This window comes from Morone saxatilis, unplaced genomic scaffold (genome assembly GCF_004916995.1).
Source record: "Morone saxatilis isolate NCDOM2014 unplaced genomic scaffold, NCSU_SB_2.0 Contig15, whole genome shotgun sequence".
Taxonomy (NCBI): domain Eukaryota; kingdom Metazoa; phylum Chordata; class Actinopteri; family Moronidae; genus Morone; species Morone saxatilis.
The window spans coordinates 6,309,134-6,318,590 of NW_023339707.1; the positions used below are offsets into that span (position 1 = coordinate 6,309,134).

The 9,457-nt window shown below is 41.6% G+C and overlaps 1 protein-coding gene across 5 annotated transcripts in view; it reads left to right on the forward strand.

Annotated features, from left to right (window-relative positions):
- mib2 (mindbomb E3 ubiquitin protein ligase 2) overlaps nucleotides 1-8,616 on the forward strand; it is a 40,808-nt gene extending 32,192 nt beyond the window's left edge. For all 5 annotated transcript variants that reach the window (XM_035656435.1, XM_035656433.1, XM_035656436.1 and 2 more), the window contains 6 exons: nucleotides 1,598-1,724; nucleotides 1,854-2,114; nucleotides 4,516-4,694; nucleotides 4,847-5,034; nucleotides 5,331-5,396; nucleotides 5,768-8,616. In XM_035656435.1, the coding sequence (XP_035512328.1) occupies nucleotides 1,598-1,724; nucleotides 1,854-2,114; nucleotides 4,516-4,694; nucleotides 4,847-5,034; nucleotides 5,331-5,396; nucleotides 5,768-6,009 (1,063 nt within the window). In that variant the 3' untranslated portion in view covers nucleotides 6,010-8,616. The remainder of the gene's footprint in view (nucleotides 1-1,597; nucleotides 1,725-1,853; nucleotides 2,115-4,515; nucleotides 4,695-4,846; nucleotides 5,035-5,330; nucleotides 5,397-5,767) is intronic.
- Nucleotides 8,617-9,457: the final 841 nt, after the last annotated feature.

Below are 9,457 nucleotides of genomic sequence, written 5' to 3' on the forward strand. Positions count from 1 at the left end.
CACACACACATATACATACACACATACATACACACACCCCGGCGGAGCTGCATTGCAGGTACCAGTGACCTCCAACAGTCTCCCCAACAGCCTTCATGTACATGTAACAAAGCAGCATGCACTCTCAGCTGTCCAGACCCGCAGTAATGCATTTAAAATCTATCAGCAATCTGCTGCTAGTGACCCTGTAAACATTGTAATTTGTTAGTTATCATATTTAAAGCTGCATTAAAACTGATGCAAAAATAATTGTTTTTCTCATGTTCCCTCAACAGCACTGGGATCATTTATACAGTGTAATTCAAGAATGATGACACTGTCTAGATGCATCATTCAAGAGAGATTTTGTTGTTAGGTTGGTATGGTTGTAGACTGACTAAAGTCAAGCTTCAGGAAGGATCACAAATTAGCTGTTTTGATTGTGCTTTTGTTTTGTTAGATAGGGAAGGGCCAGGTGTTAAATGTTAACAACTTCAGCCATTGGTATGTAATGATGTCTTTGGTAAAGAAAGCAGGATTTGTGTTGAAGGGTTTTTAGAAGGTAGAGAGCGGTTTTATTTGTATTGTTTTATAACTTAAAATAATAGGTGGGCAGTACATAATAATAATGTATCCTCCCCAATGTGTATTGTAAGAATATCTAAAGGTTTGGTCAAATCTTGTGCAGGGGAGTCGTGAGAACACAAATTAATTCATTCAGTAGACACATTCTCTTCTCTTCTTCTCAAAATTCTCTTATAAGGTAAAATTTATTTTGAAATAACATTTTTACAATTTTTTAAAAATGTTCCTAAAGTCCTCACATACTCTGTGTGGACATTGTTTTCTCCCTGCGATTGGGTTGTATTTTTAGATGGATATCACATTTATTGGTTTCTTTAAAAAAAAATGTCTATATGCTAGTTACTTAAAAAGCTGTCTGACACCAGCATCATCTATCAAAATCAGCAACACCAGTGTTTCCAAACAGTCAAATCCAGCAGAGCTAGCATTAAAATTAGCCTGACGTCCATAGAAAGGTAGGGTCATGTCGCACCTAAGTCTCCACAGTGGCACCCCAGCTTCCTGGGTGCTCACCGAGGCTGTCAGCTTCAATTTCACACGTCAAATACTGAATATGATGGAAAGGTATAATGATGATGGTGCTCTACTGTTATTTACCGCTTTGTGTAGGTGAGTATTAACGAAACATCAGGAGGTCAGCTGGCTGAATCGAGTGAGAAGTGGCTGCCTGTTGTGCCTCAGTGTTTTCCTGTTAGATCTGCTTGTTAGCAGCTCTACAACAGCTGCGTCTCTGTCCAAGCTCAGGATAATGTGAGCTTCATATTTGGAGAGGTTTATGCTTTGTGTGTGTTGTTGTAGATGAACTGTGTCTGACCAGGTTCGTGTGCGTAATACACTGGCTAATACAACCAATACCTGAATGCTTTTTAATACTACACGTAGTTCACATAGCAGCATTCACCAGCCTGCAAAAGTGAGAGATGGTAAAAAGCTCTGGGGCAGCTATTACAGATATAACGGTTCTTACTTTAAGCCACGAGGAGTGTTGTGCACTCTGCCTAATTGAGTCTTGTGTTGTTTGTCCTGATGGCAGGGCTACAGAGAAGATCCTGGCCCGAGCGCGGCAGCTGGTGGACGTTAAGAAGGAGGACGGCTTCTCTGCGCTGCATCTGGCCGCCCTCAACAACCACCGCGATGTCGCAGAAATCCTCATCAAGGAGGTGAGCTCATATTTTTATGTTTTCATATGTCTTTTCTTTGCAGTCGAGTATGCACGTGCCATTTTTTTAATACATCTAAATAAAATAAAACATTTTTAAATGTTTGTTCCCCTACCTCCTTTTCCACAGGGACGCTGCGACATCAACACCCGCAACAACCGGAACCAGACGCCGCTGCAGCTGACGGTGACGCAGGGCCACACCGACCTGGTGCAGATGCTGGTGGCCGAAGGCGCTGACGTCAACATGGAGGACGAGGACGGTAACACTGCAATGCATGTGGCCCTCCTCCGCCCGCAGCTGGCCAACGTCATGCTCAGCCCCGCCGTGGGAACCAGCAGCACCGAGGAGAGCAGCGAGGGTTGCTCCTCCACAACGCTCTACTGCAGGGTGAGAGCCCACGAGGAGGGAGGTGGCATGTTGTCGGCTTATTACTTATTTTACAATTCCCTGGCCTAAGGGAAATCAGACAATATGCCAGAGCAAATAGTATTGATTTAATTTGTTCAAACAAGATTCTTAACTGATATTTTTCTGTGGTTATTGACATTACTCACACTCGTTGAGTGATTCATGACAACAGAATTCTGGGTATTGTTGGGACTGAATGAGCTGAAGAGAGACAACTCAGTGTTCAAAAGATGTGAGCACAGGCAGATCTAACAGCTAAATGAAGTCTGGCAAGAGTGTAAATAAAGACTGAAGAGGTGGTTACTAAAGAGACAAGCCACAATAAATATAGGACTAAAGGAAGACTACGTGAAACATTCAAAGAGGAGTAAATATAGCCTGAATGAGGGGTAAATAGACACTAAATGGCAGGTAATTGAAGACTGAAAGTGGGAAAAAGGATTAATGTAGTCTTAAGGAGGTAAAAATAGACGGGGTAAATAAAGACTTGAGGGATAAGAACAGACTTAATATTGAAGCAGGGAGGGAACGGTAAACAATAACAGGGGGAAGGAATGTAAAGGTGTTTGTTTATAGTCTGAGAGGTTAATCTGGTTGGCTTTTCCAGGCGAATGAAGAGATGAAAGTTACGAGGACAGGGTTAACTGAGGAGAAAGGACTTTGTAGTATTGTGTAAACAGGCCAACAGAGGAGAAAGTAATCAGATAGAGTGCACTAAAGTGGAACTATATGTAAGTTAAAACAGTTTGTCGTGTTTCTGGAGGAAAACCTAAATAAAAATAAAAAGGTATTGTACATCTTAATAACCACATGGATTTAAGCAATTAAGTCCCATCATTTAGGATTTACTTACTTAGAAATGAAGATGACCTTGTGCCTGACTCTAATCTCACATTCTCTCTTGCTTTAAGAGAAAGTGCTGGCAAGAGACTGAGAGCGATGGTGTAATGAGGGGGGAGAGGAAGTGCTGAACGGTTGAGAAGTGAAGAGGGCCCACTTAGTGCAGCAATATAGTTTTGGCAAAGACAGAGCTCTAGTTAAGATGTCTGTGATACATTTCGGAGTATGGTGTAAACACACCATGTCATCTTTCCCCAGAGGATGCCTTGAACTTGGATAGGACCACACTCCATTAATCCAATGAATCTAAAAGAAGCCTTGTAGTATTATTAATAGTCAGAAGCACAGAAATGACTGACTGAATGCTCAGGCCTCCCTCCAGTCTGTCTAACCTTAATGTGACACTTGGACATTTTGAATTTTTTCTGTATAGTCATGTTTTGGGGGAAAGATCCCATGTATCCCCACTGTATTCAACAAGAACGACATATGGCAATGTTAATATTCATTATGGCGAGCAAGGATAATGCTACTGCTAACAGAAAGACAGTTGTATGAAAGTGTAGGAAGCATGTGGTTATTCAGTTCAGTAACATGAAACTAGCATTGATTGGTTTTTCTCTGGCACTTGGAGCCAGCGCAACAAGCTGTAAACACAACACAGACTTATCACTTTATAAAGTTATGGTGATGTGTTAGCAAATAGCACGCATAACATTTGGAGTTGTGTTTCAGGTGACATGGCAGTCCAATATTCCCCCCCGGTTTAGCTCCATTTTTCCTGACAGATCTATTCATCTATTCGTACATCCCTCTCAATGCTTTTGCGAGACTGAACCAAACAGTTAAGTTGTGGGTCACAGCTGGATGATAATTCTCTGTGGATTCATTACTACAAGCAAAATCATTACATAACTTTATACATAGCAGTCAAACCTAGTATTAATTAAAACATATTGATGAGAGCGGCTTTAAACCTGCCGAGGGGTTTGTTCGTAACTGAATCCACCAGAAGTCACTGCATCTTTTTTTAATCCATTGACTCTCAAGAAATAGTTTAATATTGCTCATTAAGAGACCTTGACTGTGTGCTTTGTGGAGCACTTTTTATACGAGCACTTAGATTGCTGGTACATCAGTTGGTGTTGATATCATTGCGCTGATGAAGAACGTCCTTTCCAGTCTACATGACCGCAAACACTGCAGCTCTACTCAACATCCTGGGCACCTGCCAAGTCAACAAACTCACACACACACACACACACACACACACATAAATACACACATGAAGGTGGCTAGACTTAAGTGCTCAGGGCTGTTTTGGCCACTGTCAGCAGATGAGTTAGCCAAGTTCTTCAGTGCTGATTAGATTTTAGTTTATGTGTCAGCCTTAGCGGATTGCGCTGGTTATACTTCAATTACCTTTTCGTTGCTCACAATGAGCTGCATCCTTTACTAAGTTTTCAAAGTTTGTAGAATTCCTCAAAATTGGGTTTGTTTTAATTCCAACTTCTTCTCCCTTCACCATGTGTATCCACAGCTGAATGCTTCAGGTCTTCTGGGGAATACGGAGCTGAGTGTTGGCGCAGCTATTGCTTGTTTTCTAGCACAGGAGGGGGCTGATATCAACTACGCCAACCACAAGGGCAAGAGTCCCCTGGACCTGGTCGCAGACGGTACCATGCTGCAGCTCATCAAGAGCTTCTCTGAGAAACACAGGTACATGTCTGTAAAGGCAGTGCTATAATCCATATTCCATGCCTTTCGATAACATCACAACATTGGTTTAAGGCCATGTTTAAAGCTGCCAATAGTTGTATACTACTATGAATTTAAAATGTGTTGAAAAATGCTCTTCTGCGTTGTTACAGGTTGCAGCGTCTGCAGGCCATCACGTGTGGACAGGGCCTGAGCAGCCTGCGGCGGGTCCACACTACACCCAACACTATGACCAACCTGGTTCTTCCCACACCGCCGGGACCCAGCGAATGCCTCATCTGCTCCGAGCTGGCTCTTCTGGTTCTCTTCTGCCCCTGCCAGCACAGTGTGGCCTGTGAAGGTGGGTGGAGGCTAGAGTTAGTGGAAGGGAGAACTCTGACTGCTCATGGTTATATTTATTAAAATGATATCACAAGGCTGACTTTCAATATTGTTGAATCCTACCAGAACAGAACTTATGTGTTCTTTTGTTGTGATTTCCTCCAGATATTGCCAATCTCTGAATGTCCTAGCCTTTTTATATTTCAAAAATCTTTCAAAAGAATGTTTCTATTGTTATTTATACTGTTTGTGCATTTTTTGTCAAATAATGTTCTCTTCTGTATCTCCATACTGATCTTTTCCTTGTCTAAACAGAGTGCGCCCATCGGATGAAGAAATGCATCAAATGCCAAGTCACGATCACCAAGAAAATTAGACAAGGTAAGAAAAATCCTCTTGTTCTTGTTATGTGGGCTGCTTTAATAGGACGAGTGTATTTATATAATATTCGTGTTTAGGACAAAAATATGCTTTTTGTCCAGTGTGTATTAAATTCAAATAATGAGTGAGTCTTGAGGCGCCATAGATTGAAGCACTGTGTCGAGGACAGGCTTCCGGTGAATGTGTCAGACATTGTGAGTCATGCTATATCCATCAGTTGCTACAGTATAGAGAAAGAGCAGAACAGACAGCAGACAGTTCATAAATGTGACTCATATCAGTATGTAACCTACAGTTATTGTCTAAGTCTCTGAATTCAGTTCTTCAGTGCTTTAACATTCTTCATGTTGATGACCCCCTTCCCTCTGCAGACCAAACTGAAGTGGACTGCAGCCCCGGCACAGAGAACTCGGAGCAGCACAACCTGCTGGAGCAGCTGCAGTCTCGCTACCGCCAGATGGAGGAGCGAATCACCTGCCCCATCTGCATAGACAACCACATCAAGCTGGTCTTCCAGTGCGGACACGCCTCCTGCATCGACTGCAGCGCCGCGCTCAAGACCTGCCCAATCTGTCGGCAGACCATCCGCGAGCGGATCCAGTTATTCGTCTGAGCTTCTCGTGTCCTCTCAGCATCTTAACGACCCAAAGATGTCGGAGGGGGCTGGAGAGAAGTGGGGGTCGGAGGGGGCAGCTGTTACCTTTTTTTAAGACCCAGTGACCTAATATCTGCCTGTCGCACCCTCCTGCTCACCCTGCCCCCCTCCCTGTGATCAAATACTCACTCAGCCCATAGGTTGCTTTACTATAAGACGCTGTGTTACATCGCTGAGAGTCCACTGTTTGTTACATTTTGAGTAGTTTCCCTCTTGAGCGGGTAACATGTTCATATCTTAATTTTCAGCGTCAGAACTGATGTTCCGCCGCGCCCGACAGGAAGCAGACAAGGCGAAATTGCGCGGTGGTGCTGCCACTTTGAATACTCTGATTGGGAGAAAAAGGTCCCCACCTCTTCTTGTCCTCACTCCCGCCCGGCCTCCACCTCCTGTAATCTGTGCTATCTTTGCTGCTTTAAGTGGATGTCTGTTACCCATCATCCTTTCTGGCTGTCTGGCCTCCTCTGTTTACAAGGCTGCGCAGAGTCAGTCCTCGTCTTCTCGCCCCTCAGCCTGTCCTGTGAATTATGTTTGCTCTCATTTGTACCAATCTCTTAATAATCAGTGTTAGTCTCTGCAGAGGGAGTTGGTATAACTAAAGGCTCTCTATATAGTCCCCAACCACTCGCCTGTATGCAAGGGGAAATACACACTATATATGCATGGATATATGCATATTGTAAAGCTGAAAATGACTGTGTTGTCATGGGTGATTTGTTGTCGTTGTTGTTTTATTTCTCTCTGGTTACATCTGTGGTTTTTAATGTACCGATAAGTACAGATTTTTATTTATGTGTGAAAGCTGGTATTACTTAGTAATGTCCTTTTTTCATTTGGTGTTTGCTTGGCAAAAATGTTTTTATTTCTACTGAAATTCACCCCAAGCCTATGTCCTCTACTCAGGGTATCAAATCATTAAAGCACTTGTGATATCCATAAAAGGTTAAAGAACCCCCCCTACACACACCCACCCATCCACCATTAAAGAGCTACAGTGTATTAGATCGTTTTAGTGTAGGGTCACTGAAAGAAAAGGTCATTAATAACCGGTCAGAAAGTTGCGCATAGTGACTCAAAATTGCAGAAAGAAACACTCAATTCACTTTATTAACCATCAAAATGTCATTCTCATTAGTGAAAAGAATGTTTGCAGAAGAGTTTTTGCAACAAAACTGACATTTTCCTCCAAAAATCGCAACAACAAAAAAAAAAGGCCTAAAAACATCCCAGAAGCTTTATCTCTGTGTGGACAGAAAGCATTGTGTCGGTCTGCCTGTTTGTGTTTAAAGACCACAATCCGTCTGTCATATGACCGCTGTAGAGACCCCAACGAGCGCCAGGTTCACAGTTTAAAGGAGGGTACTCGGGTTTTGTCAGTTATCCACTAGATGTATTGTAAGATATAGAATCAGAAGGGCAAAAACATGACATTGTTGCGTTGCACCTCTCGTTCCACGTCGTTCCCAGTCAAGTCACGTCAGAAGAAAAACTCCCCTTTCTCCTCTGGAGTTCTGGATTGTACATCGTCTTCATCCTTTCTAATGTGTTGGTGTGTTTTCTTGAAGGGCTTATGCATATGAGAAAAAAAATCGTATCTATTTTAATCTTTATTTAATTTTTATTTTCTATAACAAACTTCCTTAGACAGGAGGGGTATTTTATCTTCATTAGATCCCAAATTTTGGGAGAGCCAATGTTAAAGATGTACATTTGAATGTCGGGGGGGGGGGGGTGTGAAAAAATGTATCCTGTCTCACTCTGCCTTTTTTATGTGTAAAGAAAAAAAGATGTAAGCAAAAGCTGGCGAGACTGAGACGTGTTTACCACGAGGTTTACTTTGAGGAAAGAACTTTTACATCAGTGCCAAATCGCATGAGGATGTGCATGGGCATGCACGCCCGAATTTATCTAGGCGCACTATGCTAAACCCCTCCGAGCTCATGTGAGGGTTCAATTATTCCAGCAGTGTGAAGTAAACTAAAAGCAAACTTTAATATTTTATTTAGTTCAAAATCAGAAGTATTATCTCAGCACACTCAGTTACTGGTGTTAGAAGTTGAGCTAATGGTGTTAGCCTCCTAACTTTAGCTGTAGTGCTCTGAACCTCCTCATGTTCTCAATGACAAGTGGTGCAACACTCACTTTGAAAATATTATCAGTCCCATATTGTTTGGCGCTTTTTACAAGTATATATATTTATATTTTGTGAGACATTATCAATCAAGGGACATGTTTCTTACAGAAATTTTGAGATTTTAAGGATTGTCCGTTGGTGTTCTGATGAGTTGATGGGTTTACAGGCAAAGGCAATAATGTTTTAGAAAAATGGGGAAGATGTTTTAGTTCTTTCTTTTTCTCCCCCTTAAGGAGGCGGCTGTGAGGGCGGGAAACAATTTATGTATAAAAACACAATTAAAGCAGCAAATGTTACTATTGGTGTTTGTACAGTTCAGCTCTTGGAGTTCTGATGTTGGCCTTACTGTCCATTCCTCCTCTGTTGATGTTTTTTCAGTTGTATTCTGTACAAAAATATTTTGCAATAAATATGGAACTGTTTTCTAAGGACTTGGTGTAGAGATTTTTGTTGTTGTTTTCGTTGTTACCAGGATGTTCTTCAGTGAAACTGTTTACTAAGTGTAGCCCCACTGTGTGATACTGTGCTAACCCGTCATATAATACAATACCTTACTTTATATCCATTGTCCACAACCCTATTACATTTTTATGACATTCAGCAGGAATCAGTGTTTCATTGAACCCCACAAAATAAAATATGTTTCAGTATAGTGAGTGTTAATGTTTAAATATAGGACTGTCAACAATGTATGTGTCAATTATGTTTTTATTTGAGCACTTAAGCACTTCAGGTTAAACAGCCAGTTATAGTATCTTATGTATGTCACTGTGAGTATCTTTCAACTGAAAAATGTTTTTGACTTTTATTTTATTGGACAGAACAGAAGCCTTTTTTTTTATATTTACAACACTGCATCTTAAGTTTTTATAAAATCTATCTGTTTTAGTCAAACTTTCCCTGACTCTAGTTTGGGAGAAAAGGCTAAATATACCTTTGCTTAACTGACTGGAGCAACAAAATGAATGTTTAAAGATTATTTTACATACATTTAAAAAATATATATTTTTAACATTTCTTGACCTCTTTCACATCCCCACTTGAGGTTGTCCTCCGTTGAAGTAAACAGTTGGCGAGCCGGTTGTGTTGCTGTAACCCATTTAGGCTGGTTGGTGTCGGTGCAGTGTCTCCAGTTCAATGCTGCTGTATGCCACTTCTTACTCGTAATTGTCTTACGGCTCAGATGGCTTTGGCATATGACTCAGCGCTTTAGCAGTGACGTCCTCTCTGAGGACAGGATGACAGCTTTGAACACTGGGAGTTCCCACAACA